The 26,728-nt window shown below is 29.1% G+C and overlaps 2 protein-coding genes across 3 annotated transcripts; both read left to right on the plus strand.

The window, feature by feature from the left end:
- The first annotated feature begins 787 nt into the window (after window positions 1–787).
- LOC120086572 (beta-glucosidase 18-like) lies at window positions 788–12,569 on the plus strand. Of its 2 annotated transcripts, none has more exons than XM_039043293.2 (12): window positions 788–1,108; window positions 1,202–1,268; window positions 1,348–1,406; window positions 1,485–1,560; window positions 3,446–3,520; window positions 4,098–4,185; window positions 4,614–4,866; window positions 7,149–7,264; window positions 8,539–8,791; window positions 10,457–10,559; window positions 10,668–10,776; window positions 12,290–12,569. In XM_039043293.2, the coding sequence occupies exons 1-12, from the start codon at window positions 950–952 to the stop codon at window positions 12,522–12,524; spliced, it is 1,593 nt and encodes a 530-aa protein (XP_038899221.2). In that variant the 5' UTR covers window positions 788–949; the 3' UTR covers window positions 12,525–12,569. The 2 variants fall into 2 exon arrangements, with proteins under 2 accessions (XP_038899221.2, XP_038899222.2); XM_039043294.2 differs by having other exon boundaries at window positions 887–1,108; window positions 12,368–12,569.
- A 6,178-nt stretch (window positions 12,570–18,747) lies between these two features.
- Window positions 18,748–25,338, plus strand: LOC120087185 (COP1-interacting protein 7). Its single transcript, XM_039044090.2, is given in 10 exon segments — window positions 18,748–19,364; window positions 19,449–19,631; window positions 19,796–19,896; window positions 20,140–20,192; window positions 20,293–20,348; window positions 20,432–20,584; window positions 21,182–21,402; window positions 21,649–22,183; window positions 22,185–23,394; window positions 23,844–25,338. Coding segments are annotated over 10 exon segments (3,627 nt in total). The 5' UTR covers window positions 18,748–19,305; the 3' UTR covers window positions 24,900–25,338.
- Window positions 25,339–26,728: the final 1,390 nt, after the last annotated feature.

The following is a 26,728-nucleotide window of genomic DNA, read 5'->3' on the forward strand; positions in this document are numbered from 1 at the left end:
TCCTGAATACTTGACTACATAGCTTGGGATGGCTAGCTACATAGCTTAACATAACTTCATCGCATCAAACTCTCTGTTTTTCTTCTAAGTGTTGGGCTTTTTCCATTTACCTGAAAACTTAGTTCCTTACACTTAGAATAATTTTTCTTCTTCTTATCATTTATTTATATATTCATAATGTCTTTCATATCATTTCAACTAGTTCTAACATCATACTTGTTTAGGAGGGCTCAAACATAATTAATTAGTAAACTAGGGTTAGGGGTTTACATAACATGCCCCCAATCCAGTGCAATCAGAGATTATCTTATCAGATTTATGGATAGTTGTATTCCAAAAGGGAATATAAGACCTAGGTCAACCTTCTTTATAATTACATTTTTTTTCACTTTCTGACTTAAGCATTAAAGTGTGTGTGGCCAGTACCATCATGCCACGTTATTTCTCCTTTTCACATAAATTCACTACTAGTGTTATGTGAAGGTTAGGTGTGGTTCCCCTAATCGAATTTTAACATCCACAAGATTTAGTAAGATTTCATGCATAAGTAACTCAATAAACTAATCAAGGATCCACTATACTTATAAGATACAAAATCTAAATTATTAAATTATAAAAATCAACAAATTTGATGAGACTTTTTATGGTAGAGATTAAATTGTTACAAATTTAAAAACACAAGGCTAGAATGTTAAATATGAAAGTGTAAGAATTGAACCTTTATCAATCAAAGTTGATGGACTAAATTATTACTTCTATAAAAGTGTAGAAACCAAAAGTGTTTTTTAATCTAAAAATATAATGCTTAAATTCAATAATATCAAATAAAAAAATAATGAAATGAATTATTATTAAATAAATAAATAATATAAACTAATGAAATACCAAACCAATCATAAATGGTTTGTAAATTTAATTTGGCAATTGCAGGCCCCCAAAAGTAAGTTGAATGGGCACCAAAGCCCTTCCATTATTCTCAATTTTTTCCCTCGTCCTTTTCGTCTCCTCTCATCTTTCAAATCAGAGTTTTGTCCAAAATGAAGAAGAAATCAACAGATCAGATTTTCCAGAGCATTTCTTCTTTGGAACTTCCACTTCCTCTTACCAGGTAAAGTATTGATGAATTTCTTCTTCATTTTTTATTTGTCTATTTCTGGGTCTGAATTTTTCTAGGGCTTTTCTTTTAATTTTGTGTGTGCAGATTGAAGGGGGATATGTTGAAGATGGAAGGGGAATGAGTAATTGGGATGTTTTTTCTCATATTCCAGGTTAAATCCACCTTCTAATTTCTCATTCCAATTCAAACCCACTTCCCCAATTTCCCTCAAAATCTGGTCGTATTTGCAGGAAAAGTTAAGAACAACGACACCGGAGATGTGGCCGACGATCACTACCACCGGTTTATGGTACTCTGTTTTTAGTAATATTCCGATGAAGGGAAGAGTTGTTGGATTGAGTTGATTTTTGGTGTTTGATTTTGGCAGGAAGATATTGAGTTGATGTATTCCATGGGGATGAATGCTTATCGCTTTTCCATTTCTTGGACCCGAATTTTGCCTAGTAAGTGTCCTTTCTCTTTACATTTTTTCCTCAATAAAATTATATTAAAAAAAAAGTCAAGTTACAAAAATACCCCTGATGTATAGTGATAATTATAATTATGCCCTTAAACTTTCGTGTGTAAAAATTAGGTTCTCAAACGTGTAAGATGTTAAAATTGGAGTGAAATTGTTACAATTTCTACAATTATGTGAGTTTGAGGTTATATTAATTAAAACACTGAACTAATAATTATATTAATTTAAAATGGATGATTAGAGTAATACATCAACGGTTGAAATTTTGAGTAAGAGTCTAAATTGATTCGTTTATAAAAGTTTATGGATTTAATTGATACAATTATAAGTTTCATATGGAGTTTTCCCATCCAAAACATAATGAATGGCGTAAAATGATATACTTACAAATTATTAGGTCATGATTTAAATCGATAAATTCTAAAATATAGGGTTATAAATTGATATTTTTCCCAAATTTATTTGATAAATCTTGAAACTTATATTGAAATTTTCAAATTCGTATCTTCCACGTTTTTTACTTATTAAAAAAATTGAAGTCAAATTGGTATATTAGAATTAAATTTTATGTGATGAGATCAAAGAGGTTTCAATTTTGCATTTAGTAAATTGGTGATTTTTTTTAAGGATTGTGAGACTTTTTTGAGTTTATGTTGTTACTGAATACAAAATTGAAAGTTTAAGAACTAGACAAATTTTAATTGAAGGGATTAAATAGACATAAATCTCAAAATTTGAGGAATTAAACATGTAATTTGACCAGAAATTTTAAGAATGGATTGAGAATTTAGTTGAAAGTTGCAATTTGATCTATATAATTGGGTTGAAGTAGTTTTTGTTGTTTTATCTTAATGGTCTAGTTGAACTTTGCAAATTATCTAAACCTTTTTAAATTTTAGGAATTAAGCGTTGAATCTAAATTTTGAAATACCTGCAAATTCTTTTGCATATTTCCAACTACCTATTATTATTGTTATTATTTTTAATAAATATGAGGTGGGATTTAATGCCTTGACTATGTTCATGTGTTGGCTCTAAGTTTAAACATATTTAGCGTATCTTTGGTTATGTTTGGTTTTAACTTTTCAAGTCTTTAATTTTGACAATAAGTCATTTTGAAAAAAAAAATCAAAATGTTTGTCAATCACTCGAAATAGCTTTTGGATTTTAAAGTGTATTTTAAACTTTTTTAAAAAAAATCAAAAGAGTTTCAATAAAAATATCTTTTTTTATTTATTTTTTTTCCTCAAGCATGCCCTTAATCAACCATATAAATGAAGTGTCTCATGTATTTAATATACCTTGACTATTGTTTTTATTATTTAAGTAAATATTCGGAAGTAATTTTGAAATAGTTAAATCACTTTTATGATAGTCAAAATCACTATGAAACACGTCTTTATTCATTCAAAATTAGTTTGGTTTGATTTTACCTTTTTAGATGTGATTTTCATATAATCTCGATTTTAAATTATTAAAATCATGTTTGAGAATACTTTTGAATATGATAAAAGTAATTTTGGCATTTAACATAATCACTTTTAAACATGTCCTAAACAAGGTTTAAAGAAAAAAAAAATCAATCATTCATTGCTCTAAATGTATTAATTTTCACTGAAAATTTTAAGTTCATTAAATTCAAGCCTAATCTTAGATCTCAAATGTTTGTTGACTTTAAAATTTATTTATTTTATTGATCTTACAACAACAATGTTAATACAATCAAGCAAAAATATAATATTAGTAATGTGAATTACATTATTGTAAGGAAAATGTCTTTGTTGATGATTGATATGGTATCAATTTTCAAAGGAAGATATTAATAATTATGGGGTTTTTTTTTTTTTTTGGAATAATTATATATATAGAGGGAAGATTTGGTAAAGTCAACCGAAGAGGGATCACCTTCTATAACAAAATCATTGATCATTTGTTGCTAAAAGGTACGGCTCTCTCCTTTGCTTTTGTTACTCATCCCCTCTTGAGTTGAATTATAATTTTAATTTGATCTTTATATTTCAAAATTAAAGTTGATCAGATTTCCTCTTTTTAGTGTAGAGTAACAAAATTTTAATGTAGTTATTTGCCATTGTATTTGGGGAAAGTTAACATATATGGACTATTTTTAAAAAATATAATTTGTATAGATTTTCATGTCATCGAATTATGAAGATCATGCGTCAAAGTAAACAAAACTCAAATAGTATAAACCGTGTACTCTCGACTCGTCTAGAGATCGAGTCCTCACTCCTATGTTGTACATATAATAAAAAGAACATATCGAGAAACAATTAATTTACCACAACTTTATGGCTTTATTACTTAAAACTCCAAATTAATTATTGTATCAAATTAAAACCAAGGATAAATATCGGTGTGGTTAAAAAAAGGATTAAATATCAAATATCGAGGTTTCAATTCTACCAAACATCGAAATTTGGAATGGTTTTTTTTAATTTAAATTACATCAAAATTGGAATAGTTTCTAAAGTACTAAAGCAAGAGAAATGAATGGAGCAGGCATAGAGCCGTTCGTGACAATTCACCATCATGACCTCCCTGACGAACTCGACAAAAGATATGGAAGTTGGATGAGCTTTCAAATGCAGTAATGTCTCCCTTGTTCTTCACTGTTTATGGTTTAAAAAATACTATTGGTCTTGAACTTTCATATAATTGACAAACTAGTCCCTAAACTTTTGTTTATGATGCCGTTTAATCTCTATTCTTTAAAAAGTAATGGAGTACAATTTTTTGGTGATTTGATCAATGTTATGAAAAATATGATCAAAATTTCATGAAATTTCTTACCATTGTAGTTTGATGAACTGGTTATAGGTCAAGATTCTTTATAAACTATAAAGACCACATTATTACTTAATAAAACTTGATACTTAAATTTGATGAGTATGAACTAAATTATTACTTTAATTAAAGTTCAGGGACAACATTTTTTAACCATCTAGTTTTCTTCTTTTCACTCTTGCTGGTGGATGTAAGATGACATAATTGGGACGATGAAATGGTTTGTTTCAGGGAAGATTTTGTGTATTTTGCAAAAATTTGTTTCAAAGAATTTGGAGACAGAGTGAAACATTGGATGACGATAAACGAGCCAAATTTGGTGACATTGATGGCTTATACAAGAGGAGTTTACCCACCAGCTCACTGTTCACCACCTTTTGGAAACTGCTCTGTTGGGAACTCTGATATTGAGCCTCTCATTGTCATGCACAACATGTTACTTGCCCATGCCAAGGCTGTTCGCCTTTATCGTACCCATTTTCAAGTAACTTTCTTCTCCTATCCTTTTAATACTTTTTCGGTCTCTAAAATTTTTTGTTTGGTTTTTATTTGGTCCCTAACTTTTAAAATGTTTTACTTTTAATCTTTAAGTTTTGAGTAGAATTTCTATTTGGTCCTTAAGTTTTAAAAGTTAACACTTTTACTTTTGAATGTTGAGTTTTGATGTCTTATTAATTAATTTAAAATAATTAAAATTAAATAATTTTCATTAATTTTTTATCACTATCAAAATTAATTTTGGATTACCAAACCAAATATAGTTCAATTGACATCAATTAAGTAATATCAACCTCAAGTTATAACTTCGACCCTTACCCCACATATTGTAAAAAAATAATAATAATAATAAAATAAAATAAAAAAAGGTTAATTTTCACTTTATAGTTATTTTAAATTAATTAATTGAAAGTTATTACCAATGACCAAGATGAGTACTATTGACAAAAACTCGGGAATACAAGTGTAAAATACTGAAATTTAGGGACCAAATGAAGTTGTATCAAGTTTTAAAATAAACTTTTAATTTCATCCAATTGAATTTTCAATTTAGTTAAATGTTGCCGTTTTTACTCTCTATTCAAATTTTTTTTTCTAATTTACCCATTAATTTTAACTAAAAAAAAGTAAAAATCTTTGTAAATTCTCTAATTTCATTAATATCAAGTTTTGCATATATTTAAGTTTGATTAATAACAATTGAATTAGTTTTACCAAAACACAATTTTTTTTAAAAAAAAAAAAAAAACTAGCTCTATTGTCATTTTTCTTTTCTAATCTTGTCAATTTTTTACCTTTTTCTTGAAAGTCAATTTTTTACCTCATGAAAGGTATATGAGAAGGCTCTTTTTAATAAAATTTCTAAGTGAATCTTTTAGATGATAGAATTCTCAATATTTGTATAAGTTTAAGGTAAAGATTACAATAATTGTCTAAGTTGAAGGAGTAAATTTTTGTTCTTCCTTATTTTTTTAGAAAATGTGTAATTTGATGAAATGGAAAGTTATAGATAAAAGTTGATAAAACTGGAAAAGTTTAGACATAAATTTGATCTCCCCACCCTTTTACTTGATAGTTAAGTTTATTGAAATTCAAGTCAGATTTAAAGGAAGAAGTTGAGACAATTTTTTTAAGTTGATTTTTTATTGGTCCACTTCACTTTTGAAAAAAAAAATTAAAGATCCTAGAAAATTTTTTATATATATTTTATAGTTCATCATATTTTCAAAATATAAGGATTTACAAAGCAACAATATTTGCCTAACAAGTTTGAAATGTATAATATAATTATATTGAGTTTCCAAAAAAAATCTCAGTAATTAACATCTATTTCTCTCTTTGAGATCAAAGGATTGAATGTCAAACTTGAACTTAAAAAAGAAAAGAAAAGAAAAATTAAGCGCTTTTCAAGATTTTAGTTAAAGTTACAAAATGTGAGGTTTTTTGGAGCTATTATTTTTATTTAGTGAGGTTGAATTTTAAAGGTCATATTTTTTTTAGTTTAATTATAGATTCAAATCTCCAATTTCTAGATTTAGAGTAGATATTTGGTTTAAATCCTATTTTGTTTCTAAACTTTAAATCTTATTTTATTTTTATCTCTAAACTTTTAAAATATCCATTTTAGTTCCTAAACTTTTAAAAAATGTTTATTTTGGTCTTTACGATTAAAATTATATTAGCATTTTAAAAATGAAATCTATTTAAGACGAAGGTGAAGTAAAATATCAACAACTAATGTGTCAAAATAGTGAACAACCAAAATCTTGGATGTAAAATAACTTTTGAGATCTCCTATTGAAAATTGCTTTACCACCTAATTCAAAGTTGAAACCTTATATTTTTTAGCATGCATTGTACACTTATTTGGCAACTTAGTCATCCAAAAATACAAAACCCTCTCACCATTATGTTTAAGAATTAATAGAGTCTTAATAGCAAGGACCAAAATAAGTATTTTTTAAAAGTTCAGGTATTAGAATGGACATTTTTTAAAGTTTATAGACCAAAATAGAACAATATTCAAAGTTTATTTTATATACAATATAATTAATTAATAAACTAATTTTGCAATGACATAATATGGTTATCTCAATATTTTTCTCTATCTCAAGATCAAACAAAAATCATTATAAATCCCCTTCAAATTCAATAAGCATTTTCTTCAATTCTGTTTTAAATATGCCTTATTCTCTGAAAATAATTATAAAAATTTCATTTGTTATTATTTAAAAAAAAATGTATATTAAGAAAAAGTCTATTTTATAGGAAAAACAAGGTGGATTGATAGGAATAGTGGTATTTGGGCACATGTATGAACCACTAACAGACCATCAATTTGACATACAAGCTGTGGATAGAGCCTTGATTTTCAACTTTGCCTGGTTAGTTTTTTTTTTTTTTTTTTTTTCTATCTTTTATGCTTTCACTTTATTATTATATATTATTTAACAAAATTTTATTGTCTTATTACCTTTTCTAAATTTTAAAAAATAATAATCATAATTCAGACGACATATAATATTTGGCTAGACATGTCACCAAATCGTCAACATTAACAATAATTTAAAATGTTATATTTAATTAAAAATATGTCTTAAAATCAATTAAATAATTTAAAGTCATCATTACTTATGATATAGAGTGTATCTTCAATCAAAAGGTTTAAGATTCAAATTCTCCACTTCATGTTGAAAAAGTAATAATAATAACCTCGTGTGTAATTTTTAATACTTTTATATTATTATAGTATTTAAAAATTTAAGGGATTGATTTTGTAGGTTGAATTCTTCCACTTCATTTACAATATAATATTTTTTAAAAAATTAATTGATAATATAATTTCAAATATCATGTTCTCATTTGATAACCATTCGGTTCTTGTTTGTTGGTTTTTTTAAAAGTAAACTCGTAAATTCATAAACACAACTTCTCTCCCTAAATTTCTTTGTTTGTTAATTCACTTTTCTGCTAATGTTTTAAAAAAATCAAATCAAGTTTTGAAAAAAGAAATAATTTTTAAAAATTTATTTTTGTGGTTAGAATTTTTCTGAGAATTCAAATGGCTTCTCTAAGAAATACAAGAAAATTATGAAAAAAAAAGACTAAGTATTATTTCAAACAAAAACCTAAAAACAAAATTACTGATATCTACCCCTTGATTTTGTGAGTGTATAAGTGATTTTACCAATTTTGAGAAATTTTTATAAATAGAAAAATCTAAAAAATATTTAGACAGTTTCGAGAGTATTTTGTACTTTTGAATTTTTTTGTTATAAAGTGTAAATATTTTTAAATATTTTTTATATTTAAAAATATTTTTTTAATTTTTATATTAGTATAATAGTATTATTATTATTATTATTAAAACTTTCTTTAAAGCATTAGACAAATTTGACCCGCCAAAAACCATATGTAGGATTTATTAAACCAAAGTAATAAATCAATATGGGACATGGTTGAGTTAGTACTTATAACATCAATATCATATTGGATCATTTTAATTTCCTGTTGTTTTTTTTCTTTAATATTCCCTCACAAGTAACTTTTGATAATAAAAAAATTAAAAAAAAATTATATATCTTTTTAGAAATAAAAACACATCTCAAAGAAGTAATTAGAACTACTTATTTAAAACTTCCTTTTTAAATACGAATAGGGTGTATGATCCTATAGTGTACGGAGATTATCCTAAGGAAATGCGAGAAGTTTTTGGAAACCAACTTCCAAGTTTCTCAGACTCGGAGAAAAATATTATAAGAGGAAGTTTGGACTATATTTGTGTCAACCATTATACCACGCTTTATACAAAAGACTGTCTTTATTCTGCCTGCTCTAACGGTGGAGATCGTCCTATAAAGGGATTTCTTGACACCATGGGATATCGGGATGGTGTTTCCATTGGAGATCCAGTATGCTCTTTTTCCCTACTATCTTCTTTCAATTATCAATTATTAATACAAGATTTCTATACTTTAAAGTCTTGCTTCTATTTTAATTTCGTCAAAATTTTAAAAAGTTCTATTTAATCCTTTCACGTTCTAATAAGTTTCAAATTCGCATTTAATGTTAAAATTTTAAATGTAAGTTAGGAACTAAACCAAAAACAGAAAAAATCATCAAACGTAAATGTAATAATATAAACATATTATATGAAGTTATGAACAGTCATAAGTGAGTGTTTAGTTATAATTGGTATATATTACTTCAGTTGATATACTAAATAAAATTATAATAAAAATGAAAACATATTACGCGAATCGTCTTTAGGAAAAAGGAGTTAAAACATGTTCAATACTCAAATAGGAAGAAAAAATCCTTTAGACATTGTGAATTATTTGAAGAAAAAAACTTTTTTTTTACTGAAATTTGTTATATTGTATATGATAACAAACAGTGGCAGAGTCAGGGATTTTGTATAGAGGGACACTATGTAATTAAAAACAATAAATAAATTTTTAAAAAAATATTCATAGCTCGATAGCTTAACTAATTTAGTACATATTACAACTATCATCTATGAGTTTTTATGTTTTGAAATTGATCCAAATTTTTTTGAATGGAAAAATATTATTCTGGGGTTGACAAAAACCTTGTAAGTATACTCTATGAACTTGATCTTAAATAATCATCATATTTAGAAATTTTAGTTCTTAGATCAAGATCTGCAAGTAGTTCTCCTAGATTGATTTCTATATAAGATCTATCAGAATCAGAGGTATGTTTTATTTTTTAAGATAATATCTCTATGGTCTCTATTCTTATTTTTCATTTATAATATCTCTCCATATTGATATATGGAGTTAACCCTACAAAAGTACTATCAATAAAAGTATTATGATTTATTACATAGATTTAAAATTATGAAACTTAAAAATATTAAGAAAATTTTAAAACTTACTTGTGAATGGTATGATATCATGACGAGGAATAAGAAAATTATCTTGTAACTTTAACTCTGAAATTAATTAAAATAAATATATAGTAAGTGATAAAAATCTGAAAATTAGGTAAAAAAATTAAGGATATTTTTTTAATAGAATATTATTGAGACGAAATTTAGATTGAAAAAAATATCTATAATTTTCTTCTTTTATATTTTTACTGAGGTACCGGCTAGAGAATTTAAGGATTTTTTTTTTTTTTTAGAAAACCTAAATTCCTTATCTATTGATGTCTTTGGATCAACATGTGCCTCCTTTGCCGCTAGACCATTTTTTTTGTTTCAAAAAGCTTGTTAGCTTTATTTATATATATATATATTATTTAACTTTATATTTTAAAAAAATGCGATAAGTTGAGGGGATACGTACTCCTGACTCTTACGTGACTCTGCCGGTGATAACAAGTGATCATTAAAATTTCTAAATAATAATTTTTTTATATAAAAGAAAAATAAAGGACACGAGATAAACACTTATTTACTAACATATGAATATGCAAGTAACAAGATTATCCACTAAAATGAGAATTTAATGATAATTGAAGTGTACTACATTCTTTAAAGTTTCGATTTAAATCTTCACTTCTCTATATGTTATATTAAAAAGTGACATGGTTATCATTTTATCTAACAGACAGGAGTAGATAGATTCTTTGTTGTTCCAAGAGGTTTGGAAAAAATTATTAATTATATCAAACAAAGGTATCCCAACATTCCTATCTATGTCACTGAAAATGGTAAGCTAAGCTAAGTTGAAAGTATGTCAATGATTAAAATTTTCATTTTAATTAACCAAAGTTTCTATCAAGTTTTAAGATATTGATATTTTTTAATCTTTTTTAAAGGATACTCTATGCCACCAGGCGATGGTAACAAAGTTGAAGACATAATAAATGACATTAAACGAGTCAATTTCCACAAGAACTACCTTGCTTCCTTGGCTAGAGCAATGAGGTAAATCAAAGTTTAAAGAGCACTTTTATTCCATGAAGTTTTAAGGACAAACTACAAAAACCATCTTCAAAGTATGATAGTAATTGCAATTGAACCCTTAAATTTTCAATTGAAAAAATTGGGTCCCTAAATTTTTAAAAATTGTTGAAATTAGACTCTCAAACTTACAATAATTATAGAAACTGGACTCATAAATAATAAAATTTGAACCCTCAAACTTTTATAATTATTATAATCTATACAATTGTGTAGGTCTCGTTTGGTAACTATTTTGTTTTTGTTTTTGGTTTTGAAAATTAAGTCTATTTCATCCATATTTTCTTAAGTGAGTAGTTAAATTGTTAGCCAAATTCAAAAAAAAAAAAAAAACTTTTGAAAGCTACTTTTTTTAATTATCAAAATTTGACTTTGTTTTTTAAACCATTGGTGAGAAGTAGATAACAAAATAAGAAATTTGGAGGTAGAAGTAATGTGAATGTCACAGGCTTAATGTTCAAAAACAAAATGCTTACCAAACGGAGCCATAAATTTTAGGATCTAATTTTAACTCATGTATAAGTTTGAGGGTTGAATTTTTAAAATTGAAAGTTTAAGAGTATAATTGCAGTTATCATCATACTTTAGAATGAGTTTTGCAATTTGCCCAACTTTTAATTTAATCTCTAAACTATAGTTAGTTATGATTTAGTTCATATACCAATTTAATCCATATACTTTGAAATTTGTAACAATTTAGCCCATATCATAAAAAACACCATCTAAATTACATGTCGATTTTAAGAAAAAAAATGATATCCAACTAGTTAATTGATTTACATCATTGTTTTTTATCAAATTCTACAAACATTTTCATGATAGGAATTAAGTCATTACAAATTATTTAAGTATATAGACTAAATTATTACTTATTAATTTTCAAGGACTAAATTGTTACAAATTTGAAAGTATGGAGAATAAATTGTTACTAACTAAAGTTTAAGAACTAAATTGTCATTTATGAAAGTTTAAGCTCTAAAAGTATTTGTCAATCTAAATAAAGTAGCCCACTTTAACTTTTCCATTCAATTCCACTATATTTTTATCTTAACTTTTAGGGTTGTTTTCAAATAAAGAAAAATGAGTCAACTTATTTACAAAATAGCAAAATGTCATTGTTTATTAATGATAGACCGCAATAGACTTACATTTTGCTATATTTAAAGTTTCGAGTAATCATGTGTTCATCCATACTACTTTAATATGCCAACCATCAATATATTTCTACAATAATATAATATTACTCACTTTGGTCTCATGTATATAGAGACATAATTCTAATCCATATCTCTAGTTTTATCCGACGTGAGAATTGTAATAATCTTTCACTAACACAAATAAGATAATGATGCCGATTATTATTATTATTTAGAAAAAAAAAATGTTGATTATATTTTAAATTCATTTAGAACAAAGAAAGTACAGAAAATGTAACCCATACATTATGTTATAATTTTTAATGATATTTTGATGATAGTAATGGTGCTGATGTGAGAGGGTATTTTGTATGGTCCTTAATGGACAACTTCGAATGGGCCGATGGGTACGCCACAAGGTTTGGGCTTTTGTATGTGGACCTGCAGACACTTGAGCGACGGCCCAAGCTTTCGGCCCAATGGTTTGCTTCTTTCCTTGGCGGCAACCTACAACAACTTACTAAATCTTCATCCATTATAAATAAAAATGCCTATAATTCTCTCATGGATGATTAAACAGCGTATGCTTTTTAAATAAATATATATATATATTTTTTTAAATACTGTTTTTTTATTTCCTTTATTTTATGTAATAAGGGTTTTTTTTCTTTCTATATAGTCATTAGTTAACCAACATTTGCTAAAAGTAAATTATTTAAGTTTTTTTTTTTTTTTAAGAATTTTATAGAATGTTGATATATTTATTTATTTATTTTTGAAATTTAGAATTGAGATGAGTAACTCTATTCTAATTTATATTTATTACATTTCAAAGACAAATAATTATTTTTAAAAATTGTAAATATATGCAGATCATAAATAAAGTTAATACTTTTAAACGGAGTTGATTCAATTCAACCGAAATAACTCGACATATATATTTTTCATTTATTGGAATTCAACTCAATCTAAACAATTTTATATCCAATCCAAATTAGATGGATTATGTTGATTTGAATTGATCAGGCTTTTTCAAGTCATTAGGTTAAACTTTATTTGAACACTTCTACTAAATATTATACTTTTATTTAAAAGTCGTAGATTTTAGTTCATTTTTATTTTACATATTTGGGACTGAATCAGACGCATCTTGTTCCTTTCGAACGGGATGTGATTCGCCATCAATATTTCTTGTTTTATATCCGACATGAGTTCTTTCTCCATACCAATTTTTCTGAGAGGTATATACGAAGAGTTCTATTTCAATCTCAACAAACGAAGAAGAGAGGTTGGAAATTATTTATTTGATTAGTTTTTTCTTGTTCAAAGGAAAAGGGTTAAAAGTCTTAAAATGAGGTGAATATTGAAGTGTATCACAGTCTTATATATCCTACAAAGAAAAGTTTGAAGCTTTTTCTCACATGAAAGTGGTTGAATTTCAAGTGCTTTTAAGATGGTTTCTATCTTTTTTTTCTTTTTTCCTTTTTTATGTTTCTCATGAACTTCATGGCCTCATCCTTTCATCCACTTCTTTTTCATTCTTCATTTGGTTTTTTTCTCTCTTTATAAGAAATATAAAATAAAATTAGAAAAAAAAAAATTGACTCCTTGACACTTCAATTTGAACTTTTTCAACCAAATTATTTAGATTAAGTACAAGCATGATATTAAATTTGTGTAGACACGTGTCTACATGATATGGACCCCACATTGTCGTAATGAGTCCATTTTATTTTATATCGTAAAAAATCGATTAATTAATAAAAAAAATAGTAATGCGAAATATAATATTAACATAAGTATTTCATTTCATTTAAAAATAATTTTTTATTTATTAATTTAAGTATTTTTTAAAAAAATATTTTAAGGAGGATTTTCAAAAATAGAAAAATAAGAGAAATTATTTACACAAAATAGCAAAATTTAATATTCTTTGATAAAGGTTAATAGAAGTCTATCGTTGTCTATCAATAATAATAACTAATAAAAATTCATCAATATCTATCCGTGTTTTTTCCTACTATTTATGTAAATATTTTACATTTTTTTTATGTAGGAAAATTTTCCGTACTTTTTTAATTTTAAGATTCTTGAAAAAATGTTGATTACAATTGAGGTTTTATCAATATTCCAATGACATCATCTTTTCATTTGTTGAAGTTTGAAAACATTATTATAAAGACAAAAAGTGTATTATCTACAAGTTTGATACGAAATTGAAATATATATATATATATATATGTTAATTTTAAGGTCCAGTAATTTATTTATCCTCAATTAATTGGGACATAAAATCTTAGCATGGAGATTTTTCTTCTTTTCTCTCTCCTTTATTTTATTTTATGAGTACATGGAGATATGTAATATGTGGAGACCTAATATATGTAGATGTATTTATTAAAGAAGATTTTGATACAATGAATGGATATTTTGATGCTTCAAATCAAAGCCAGCTAACCTCTTTTTGTCACCAATATAATTAGTTTCTTAATGAAACAACAAGAAAAGTATAATAATTATGCAACTAGACTTTATTAGTCTATTTTAATTCAAACAATTGGGCTGAGTGAAAGCTACCAACTTCTCTCAATTATTTTCAAATTTTGTTATGTGTGTAATTAATTTGGATAAAGTAGATTTCGATAACTTAATCAATAGCAATTAAGTAGATTTAGATTAATTTATCCTTTTTCTTTTAGGTCACATTCAATGGTAGTTTTATTTTCATTTTTGTATTCATTTTTTAAAATTTTTACCGATAGGAAAAATGCCAAATTATAAACTAATAAACACTAATAGGCTTCTATCAACCTTCATCTAGGATGTTCATGGGTTGAGTTGGATTGGGTTGGGTTGAAAGACTCCTAATCTAATTGTTTAGTTGTAAATTTCTTCAACCCAAATAATCCTTATTAAAAAATGAACCCAACCCAACCATAAATATTTGGGTTGGGTTTGTTTGAGTTAATCGGATCATTTATTTAAAATTTTGTTCTGTAAATATGTAAAAATCTAATTTAATTATTTTCATATATTGAATTAAGATTAACTACTCAACTCCAATTTATATAGTGAAAATTTTCTTTTTAAAGTGCAAAGAAAATATATATGTATAAATAATTGTGTTATAAGTAACAAAAAAATATATTTTAAAATTAATAATAAATTCGGGTTGGTTTGGGTTATATTGGGTGAACCCACGAACCAACCTAATCCATAAAATTTTCATTTATTTGAACCCAACCCAACCCAAATGAGGTGATAACCCAACCAAAACCGTACGGATTGAGTTGGATTGATCAATTTTTTCGGGTAATCAGGTTTTTTGAACATCCCTAACCTCCATCAATGTAGATATGTCACTTATCAATGATACACTTCTATCAACATCTATCAGTGTTAGGCTTGTATCAATTTCTATCACTAGTAGACATTGATAAACTACTATCAGCATCTATCCGTGATAGTGTTATCACAATTATAATTAAATTTTGCTATTTATGTAAATCTATTTTTCTTTTTTGAAATTCCCTTTAATACTTTTGTGATCTTTTTCAAATTTCAATAATAACTATATTTTTTTAATATAGCTTATAAATACTAATTTTATCAACGAATTTCTTTATTTTATTAACTGCGTTTTTAAAGATATTTTCAGATCTAATTTAACTTTAAAAATCACTATTTTATAAGAAATATAAAGATTATAATAAAAAAAAAAATAGAAAGAAAAAAAAAAAAGAAGAAATCGTTATGAAACATAACCAATTTAAAAATGAAAAATTCATAGAGAACGGGTTTCATATTTTGTATAATTTTGTTATACACTAAAAATGAAAAGAAAAAAAAAATCCCAAAATTGGGAATACCATTAATGAAGTTTGGTACAATTTCATGTCATAATCTATAATACAAAGTCTTTAATCTCTTGATGGGTCTTTGTAAGTTTGGGTATAATGTAACAATCATAAAGACAAATGGTCACAATAATCCAGCTAATAAGAGGTAGGTTGTTGCACTTTAAACTCTATAACAACAATATATATTTCACCTTTTTTGCTATTCTTTTCATTCTTCTTTTCCATTTAATACATAACTAAATCGCTTCATTTATGTTTGTCACCAATTTAATGAATACAACTTTATTGATTTTGATCTTTTTTAACAATAAACTTTCATCTAACTAAATATTTACTATATAATAATTTAGTCTTTGTATTTTTAGAACATGTAATGATTTAATCTTTGCCACGAAACAATCTCTTCAAAATTAAAGAGTCAATTATTATTATGTGATGACTTAGTTTTAGTCTATAAACAAATTTATTCTCTAATAATTTTATCAATTTATATGTATAAGAAATTTTATTAAATCTGAAATTCACGACAAAGGCTAAGTAGTTACAAAATGTAAAGTATAAGAACTAGATTGTTACATATTAAATATTCAAGATTAAGTGGATACAAATTTTAAAGTTCTCGAATTAAGTGGTTACTTTCATATAAATTTAGGAATCAAAAGTCTTTTTTTTAACAAATTATATAATCATTTCTTACATATAAATGTGTTAGTAATAAAAAGACTTGTGGTATGAATTTTTCTATCCCTATGATACTAAAAATCACTTTTGGTCCCTAAACTTTTATAAAAGTAACAATTTAGTCCCTGAATTTTGGTTTGTAACGATTAGTCCCTATACCCTCAATTTTGTAACAATTCAGTCATTGTACTTTTAAATTCGTAATAATTTAGTCCCAAACATAAACAAATCTATCAAATTCATATGTCGATTTTAATTATTTTATTATGTATATTTTGTATTTTATAAAAATATCGAGCCTCTAATTAGTTTATTGGTTTGTTTATGCAATAAATCTCATTAAATATTAACAGTAATTTTTAAAATAGAGACTAAATTGTTATAAATTTAAAGTACAAGGATTAAATTGTTACATAGTAAAATTCAGAGACTAAATTGTTACATAATTAAAAATCGAGAGACTAAATTGTTACCTAACTAAAAGTGATTTTCAACCCATACATATATATATATATACTCACACCAAAGGTAATATAATAGAAAATGTATAGCAAAAATAAAATTATTATTAAACAACAACTACTAAAGTTTGGAGATTGAAAGATGACTAGTTTCTCTAGACCCTTAAGGCTACTTGTCACCTTTTCAATGGCATAAGAAAGCCTATTTATAAGGTCCATGAGAAAAAAAATTAAATTGCCAATTTCAATAATATATCTTATAGAAATATCACTGTATATTGAGCTATCAAACATATTCTCAAAAGGGATACTCTTTTTGGGGTTAAGTTATAATTTCTATCCATATATTTTGAATATTATACTTATTTAGACACTAAATTTAAATTTTTAATTACATCCATATATTTATAATTGGCTTTTATTTCATCCATATTGACAAATTTAATAAGATACTAACATGACATTCTCTAATTCTTAATTTGTTCTCTGAAAAATCAAATTTGATTGTCACATCAGGTAAATTTAACTAAATTTTGTATTTTTTTTTTATAAATATTATGTCCATAATTTTCTTAATATAAATACATAAAAATACGGTAGAAAATCATACTCTGATCAAAATTTCATAATTTAAATATATCTACAATTATTAATATGATTTGAGAATTTATGATCGATTAGTATGAGATAATTTTTTTGAAAATAAAAATCATTAATTTAGAATTAATACAATAAATATTTTACCAACATCAACTTAATTAAACTGATATAAAGTTTATATTATCGATTTTGAGATAAGATTAAAATAATAACTCATCTCCAGCGAAGATGCAAGTTGAAATATCTATTTTTTTTTTTAAAGAGAGAGACAAATGATAAAGTTTAAAAAATAAAAACTTCAATCTTTTTAAGAAGCAAGAGGAATCCATTTTAATTTCATTGTCCATTATGATTGTGACATTTCATCTAATATAATTAGAAAATCTCCTTGAGCATAAAGTGTTGATTAAATATATTATCAAACCACTCTCACAAATCAATTATGAATTAACATTATTTAAATATTTTTTTTTTGTATATAGTTTGTTGCAACTTACAACTTTATTTCTAATTTAATTAGTCCTAATTGAGTGCAAGGAATCAAAAGCTATTTAATTCATCATATTTTGACTATAAATATAAAGTTAGAAACCAACCATTCTTTATAGTTTTATACTTTTTATGAGGTGTTATTTTGAAATTTTAGTTTTAATAACACATTTGTTTGATGGGGTGATATGATATAGTACCACTATTTAACTTTCATGTAATATACTAATAGCTTTTTGAAAAGAAATTATTGTAAATACAAATATTAAAAATTATGGACCAATAATTTAAAAACATTTTGATTGGACAACAAGAGCGTAGTTGAATCGACATAATATTTTATCAACTTCGTAGATTGAGGTTCGACCATTAGATATATAAAATTTGTAATGGTAGTTGAATGAGGTGATGGCGAGAGTTAGATGATGAAATTTGGATAATTTCTATTAAAATCTCTTTTCATGGGTATTTTTTAAAAAATTCATAGAGAAAGGAAAGAAGAGTACAACCATCATCATTTCACTCCATCTCTCAAGCTCTGAAACAGTAGTGTTTTAGAAGAAAACTGAAGACCTTCGAAACCCTTTTTCTTCTCCCCGAAATGAAAGCTTAGCTGCCTGTAAATCTAAGCTTGCGGTTGGTGCTTGCTTCTCTGGTTATATTCTTTGGCCACTTCTTCACTCTTCTTTCTATCTGAATCTTGCTATGAAAATGACAAAGTAAAGAAAGAAGCAAAATGAGAACACTTCAATAAAGCTTCCTTTTTCAACTTCAGCCTGTCTGTCTCTGTTAGCCCCACCATCGCCATTTGCTGTTTTTCTCTGAAAGCATTAGTTAGAACCGCCCCCTTCGAATCATTGTTTTGGATAAAGAGTGGAATTCAATTACCCTTGAATTCAATTGGGAAAATTTTTATGTGGATGAGTGAAGAAATACGAATTTGTCGGCAATTTCACATGGACCCACCTTTTTCAATAATGGACTAAAAAAATCCCTCTTCTTCTCATTCTCTGTACTCTTCACTCACTGTCCCATGTGCCAGCTCTATCGATTTCTGCTGGCGATTATACATTCTTTTCTATTCTCTCTCTTTCTCTCTGTTTCAACCCTTCCATGTGGAGATTGCAGTGAAAGCATTGCAACTAGCGTCTACTGTTTTTCCAGGCTTCAATCCAATGAATGGGCTGTTGAGGCTATGACCCATTTGTGAAATTATCTTTCTCTGTTGATTTTCTTTTTTCTCTGTGTTTTTTTTTTTGGGTTTTCATGGATCCTCGCACCCATCTGGATCATGCTCTGTTTCAGCTCACTCCCACTAGAACCAGGTTAATTTTTCTGAGTTTTTTTGAGAATTTTTTGTTTGTGTATCTGGGTTTTGTCCTGATTTTGGTGTTGTTTGTTTGTTGAAGATGTGAACTGGTTATCTCCGCCCATGGAGGCGCCACAGAGAAACTGGCATCTGGGCTTCTTCAGCCGTTTCTCAACCACCTCAAATGTGCTAAAGATCAGATTTCTAAAGGAGGTTACTCCATTACTCTTCGCGCAGCTGCAGGATCAAATGCTTCTTGGTTCACTAAGGGCACTCTTCAGAGGTCATTTCTTCCTTCTCTCGAACAATACTTCCTTGTCACATTGTGGATTCCATTTAGAAGATTATTAGAAATTAAAGTCAAAAGAGTTTTGGGTGTGCTGGATCCAAGCCTTGGCTGGTTTGTCATTTGCATAATCTCACTCTGTTGGGGATTTATTGATACAGATTCGTGAGATTTGTTAGCACGCCAGAGGTTCTTGAGAGATTTGTTACTACAGAGAAGGAGATCGTGCAGATCGAGAATTCTATGTCCACAGATGCAGATGGTAATGCATTGAACTTTTCATTTCTGTTTATTTATTTTCCTGGTTTGTTGGGTTTTTCTAAATTGTTTTTCCTGCTTATGATGCTGGTTTTCAAACTACAGCCTCAATTGGTACTGCAATGACCTTGTCCTTTATTCTTCAAATATGATATGATGCTTCCATAACTGGAGCTATTTAGACTTTCTGGGATTTTTGGGATGCATTCAATTAGACATCTTATGGTCTTTGACGTGCAATTTACAGGAAACACGACGACTGCTGATTGGAACTCAAAAAGATCTAGCCCCACCTCGAGGGTAAGTCATTTGTCTTGTCATTTCCCTGGAGATGCAATGTCTTGTGGATGTTCATGTAGTGATATTGGACCTTTTATTGTGATCGGGTTGGGGCAAACAGGTGAAGGGTGATTCCGATGAATATAAGGACGAAGCTGCATCGAAGGAGAATCCCAAGTAATATAAGCATTCATATATGTTAGATTTTATAAATGGATAGTCTCCAATGTACTGATTTTTCAGTAATGGGTAATCTACAGGATCCGTCTTCAACGTGTTCTAGAGACACGAAAGGCAGTGCTGCACAAAGAGCAAGCAATGGCTTATGCCCGTGCTTTAGTTGCAGGATATGAGCTGGATCATATTGATGATCTTATATGTTTTGCTGATGCGTTTGGAGCTTCACGTTTGAGGTATGAATTTTGCATTCGTGGGTATGATTGGCCAAAATAATTTATTTATTTTTATTAGAAGAAAAGGAAACTACTCCAGTATTACAAAATGTCGGCTTTTTCATCCATTTATTTAGCACAAAACAAGTATATTATTGAATGAGTGAACAAGTTGACAAGCTTGCATTTTAGTCATTATTTCTTTACCATGTTATCTTTTGACAAAGATGGCGTTTGTCATCTTGAACATGAATTTCACATTTGAAGTATGAATAGAAAATCAAGCAATTAATCAATCCACTATTTGGATTGACAACAAGTGGATGGCATTTTTTACTTTTTAGGCTCATACTTATTTGGTGTTTAAGTTGGTTTCTGCCATTTATCTTTTGTTGATAGCTTTGAAGTTATTTACGGTTTCACATATGATAGTACCTTTGTTGTTTTACTCCTTAAAAAGATGGATCGTTGTCTCTTGAGGACAGGCACTCTGGATTCAGATTATTATCGATAAATATCTGTTTGTTTTCTCATTCATGGCTTTGCTTTTCCATTTTTGAGAGAGGATTTGTTTAAATATTAGATAAAGCATAAAGTACTATAATTTTCTTGATTTAGGGAAGCATGTATAAACTTTGTGGACTTATGCAAGCGAAAGAATGAAGATAAGCTCTGGATGGACGAAATAGCAGCTATGCAGGCATTCTCTCAGCCAGTATTTCCTTACTCAGAAACTTCTGGTATCATACTAGCCGGTGAAGACAATGAAACTAATGGCAATGCTCAACCATCAAGATCGGATTCGACTGCAAGTCAAGGAAGTTTGGATAACAATCAAGGTATGGTGTATATGAATTTTCTAATTAATAAAACTGTGGATATTTAGCTTTTGAGGCGTTGATTCACATATACAGGATACTCTTAGACATTGTAATTCAATATATGTTCCACTTCCACCTAAGCTGTCGATTTGTCTGAAAACTAGTTCATGGGTTTGAATTGCTCTCTTACAGCGAGAAAGAAAAACACGCTTGTATAAACAGATCTCTGATTGATTTAATTTTACATGGTTGAAATCTATGCAGATGGTAGCGTTCCAAAATCAGGACAAATTCCAATGTTGAATGGGAAAGCTCAAGTGCCAATGACATGGCCCAATCTTCCTCCTCAGTATATGCACAACTTTCAAGGTCCTTTATATCCTCCATATCAAGGATATCTTTTACCCGGAATGCAGATGCCACCACCATATTACCCAGGGAGTATGCAATGGCAATCAAATGCTGAAGACTCGAATATTGCTTCTGATCGAGAACCCAATGGTCGTAGGAGTTCTAAATCTCATAGGAACAAGAAGAAACTTTCACATAAGGAGGTTCACAGAACTTCAGAACAAGAAGGAACTACAGAGTCCAGTGAATCCAGTGTTGATAGTGAATCAGGTGAACACTCCGATGATGAAAAAAAGCAATATTCAACGGAAAAGTTACGTAAGAAAAGACATGGAAAAAAATCCTCAAGAACGGTCGTTATACGAAATATCAATTACATAACCTCAAAGAGGAATGGTGAAAAGGGCAACCAATCAGAGGATGATTCATCGGATGAGGGTGAATTTATTGGGCGATTCCATCAAACAGCAGGTAGAGGATGCAGTTGGGACGTTGGAGAGAAGACATAAATCAACCAATCGTCACCAAAAGAAACAGAATGGCTATGGCAATGCCGATGGCTTAAATGATTCGGAAGGACAGGAGACTAACCGGGTATCAAACAATTCAGAAGGAGAAAAGATCAGTAGCCCATGGGATGCTTTCCAGAATCTTCTTATGAGAGAAAAAGAGCCGGATAACTCTGGTGAACTGCCCTCAGTTCAGAATCAAGACGGCCATTTTACAATCAAACCCGAGGGAAGGTCACCTATGCTAAACTTGGAATCAGAGAAAGCACCGAGACAGCGTGAAGTTTCAAGTGATTCTTTCCTCGTGACAGATAGGAATTCAGGTAATGAAGGGAGAACACATATTGAAAATTTTGAAGCTGGTGATATTGCCAACCCAATTAATAGGAGAGAAAGTACATATGAAGAGTTATTATTTTCACAAAGAGGTGGAGAATCAGGGAACAATGCGCATTCCACTTTGTCCGATTTTACCAATGTGTCTTCCAGAATGAAAAACAAAAGAGGAGATGATTGGTTTGTCAGCAATCCAGCTGATAAATCTGAAAATGGGTATCACAATGTAGGTCCCAGAATTTACGACACCGACCTCTCTTCATCAGCTCAAGACCACTTCTATGCAGAGAAAAACAAGAAAGATGTTTTGGCGGATGACTCTTTCATGATTCAGCCTCGACCATTAGTTGATGACCAATCTGACTTTCAATCTAGACGAGACATAAGCATGGTATCCGACATTGTTGGGGATGCCGAAAATGAGTATGTCAAACAAGAAACCTCAAGAGATGATAAGCCTGCAACCTTTGGTGTCAGTGAACCAGATGACCTTTACATGATGCTTGATCGAGATATAGCTGTGGAGCATACGGTAGCATCTTGGACCCCAGAAATGGACTATGAAAATAATTTTTCGACCATAGCCAATAGTAAGCACAGTGATATTGAAGCCAACGGCGGTGATGATAACGAGTCACCTGGTTTGGAGAAGAGCAATAAAAATAAAGAAACAGGGGGCAAAGTTCCAAGTAAAGAAGCAAGATCCAAAGCTTTAGCAGGATCTCTTGTCAAAGGCAAATATGATGTCCAATCAAGAACAAGAAAACCACTTTCTGGAAGCAGAACTACAGTTCATAAGAGCAAATTTGAAAAGGTATTTTGATATGAATTCAAGCTTCGAATATGCACACGTGCACACATTTACACATGGTTTTCTTGCCTTTCTGCACTTGCTTTTGGTCAAAATTCTCTGGTGGGCCTCGATTTTAGCTTCTACCAAAATGCACTTTGCATGGTCATTCTCTTTAAATCTTTTTATCTTCTTTAACTCTTCTGTTACCAGAGTTCTGAATTTCATCATATTTTTGGCATAATATGGTCTCATAAAATTCTCGCGGCAAGTTCTTTTTTCCGTTGTTCTTATTTTGGATGTGGTTAACTTTTTCACTTTCCTTTTCTCATTTATCGATGTTTCTCTAAGAGAGATCAAGTTAAAGTTGCATTTTCATTTTCCTTGAGAAAACCAACACTTGCACTTTCATGGATGATTTCCAAATTTTAACTATTTCTTTTTTCTTTTCAATGTTTGTCTTAATGTTACAGGAAGAAGAGACCAGAAGGAAAATGGAAGAATTGGCGATTCAACGCCAGAAAAGAATTGCTGAAAGGAGTGCTTTTAGTAAATTTGGTACTATGAGTTCTAAGCCTGGTGTATCTAAGATTGAGAAGCCAAAAAGCCAATCCCAGGTTCAAGAAGCCAAGAAGTCACCTAAGCCTGTACTTAGGAGCTCAACCATTGATCGCCTTGCAACCGCTCGTACACCTCAGAAGGTATCTGCAACTCAATCACCATCAGGTCAACCAAATAAGCCAATCTCAAGAGCAAATGGCATTAGCACTCGTACCTCATCAGAAAAGCTCCCTAAAACTGACAGTAAGAACCTTATCTCGAACAAAGTAAAACCTTCCAATTTAAAAAACGGGCACAAGAAATTGAGTAAGGCACTTTCTTCTGATTCTTATGGCCAGACAACAACGGATGGCAAGGAAGACGCAGCAGCATTACAAGCTGAGTCGGAAATACCAAATGCAACTCAACCAATCGACAACATCGATGATGATATGGAAGATATTAAGGAGGTACACACTACCCATTCAGTCGAGGAAAATGATGAAACTTTTATTACTCGAGGAGATGCATTAGTTCACAGAAGTGGTAATGGTAATTCAAACGACAAGGTTTTGTCTGTCCCAATTGAAGATAAACTTGAACAAAACCAGTTTAAAGGTGTTGATGATGATGCTGTTGATTTATCTAAAGCACCTCTAGTTCTTAGCGAAGAAAAAAACATTTCTAATGGTCACAGTGAACTTACTCCTGAAAAGATAGTCGATTTTGTGGTTTTGTCCGATAAAGCCTTAGGCCCTTCAGGCTTGAATGCTGGTGAAAATGGGGTAGCTGATCATATTGTAGCCACACCCGAAATTTCTGAGATCGAAATCTCGACTCCTCCTCCCTTGAGTAACGAGATGATCTCGGAGTATACAACACACTCCAGGAAGAAATGGATGAGTGATGAAAACTCTCCCAAAGCACCTAAAGGATTTAGAAAGCTGCTCTTTTTTGGACGTAAAACCCGAAACACCTCCACAGATTGATCCTCCATCTCTATTTTCACTTGTTAATTCAATTCTGTTCTAGCCGATGATTGTCTTGAGTTGTTTGTTGAGATTGAGTTCAGTAACCATGTTGGATGGACTGCTTAAATTGTTTGATTATTCTGCAGATAATACGTGAGTGATGACTGAGATGAAGCAAATAGATGATCCTTGTTCTTAATAAGGCCATGGATGATGCTGCCATGTTTGGATTTGTGTTGTAATTTATATTGTTTCATTTTTTCCCCTTTTCTATTGGAGTTGCAGAAGGTAAAGTTTCTTCATTTTTTTTCTTTTCTAGAGAGAGTTGTAGAAGGCAATGCTTCCTTATTCAGTTTGTATAATGTTATACAGTGTAATAATTGTAATTTCTGTTCATAATTATGTTTGTAATTCAAACAATGTCCCAAAATAATCACTTCTGAACTGCATTCTTTCCCTTGTTTTCTCCTCCCAACTGTTTTTGTTTCTATGTTAAAAAAAAAAAAAAAGAATGAATCAAAAGATGGAAATACCCTTCATTTAGGGATTCTTGTATAGTTTAGGCATTCTATTCTTTCACAAGATGAGAGGATAATATACCCCTTTGAACATGAAACTGTTCACTCACTGGTATAAGTTTGCTTAGCCATCTTCCATTTCAACGAATAGTTTCTCGTAGGTGGTAGATACACACTCACTATATCTATATATCTACGTTGATAGTCTTTTGCAAAAAGTCTCCCTCTCTCTCTACTAAATCGACGTTTTTAGGTCAAATCAAGCCTAGATCCAACTGAAAAACGGAATGAAATATTCTAAGATGCTTCGTAACTTCAACAAGCCCATATTGTTTCCTTTGGAAAAAGATTCGAGTTTCAAACTTTTATCTAAGAAAGAGCTCTTGTCTTCAACTCAAGACACAGCAGAACATTCTTTCTGCAATGCAAGGATTCATTATCTCAACTTACTCGATGGCTCCCAGATGATATGGTGCTACTATATGATAAAACAGGCATGGACTAAATTTGAGATTTTAAAACATAGATCAAGACATGAGTCTTAAGTCTTATGCATCATTATTATTATTAATATTATTATGTAACACAAAACAAAACATCCTCCAAGGATCTAGATCTGGACATATCTGGGCCCACAGGCTTTTACTAATAAGATGACATGGCATCCTTTTGATTGGATGATTAATATCAGTGATCTGTGTACAGACTGTATAATATTGACAACTGCACTCTGTTATGTTATGCTGCTTTCTTGGAATCCCAACTGTTGATTTGATCAAGAAAGAAGTGATATCAGCCATTGGATTGTTTTTTCTTTTTTTCTTTTTTTTCTTTTCCTTTGAGGACATAATGGGAAATGAAGAAAGCTGGTGGGCTTTAATTGTTCTGGAAGCATCTGCCCACTTCTTTCCTTCTCTAATACACAAAATTTCCCCCACCGACAGTCAGGTGAGGCATCCAATTCTCTCTCAAATTCCCATTGTACCCTTATTTATTTTTAAAGAAAAGGAGAAAATTTATTTCCCCTAATTTCTTGCCTTTATTTTAAGTTTCTCTTCTAGGTGAAAACTCATTTTATTCTTATATTTTGAAAAAAAAAAAAAAAATTACTCACTTGAATTTCAAGTTAAACCTATGTTTGTATATCTATTCGATTATCTAATCATAATTTGTTATTTGGTGAATTCTTCGTTTCTTTTTTAAAATATTTTTAATATCTTTTTGTGTATGATAAGAATGGGATACATAGATGCACTTAAGTATGACTCGTTTTTAAAAGCTTTTAAAGTCAAAGTGAGCACAATATAAAGTTTGTACTATCGACATCGA

Source organism: Benincasa hispida, chromosome 9 (assembly GCF_027475165.1).
Source record: "Benincasa hispida cultivar pf3 chromosome 9, pf3_genome.v1.1, whole genome shotgun sequence".
NCBI classification, from domain to species: domain Eukaryota; kingdom Viridiplantae; phylum Streptophyta; class Magnoliopsida; order Cucurbitales; family Cucurbitaceae; genus Benincasa; species Benincasa hispida.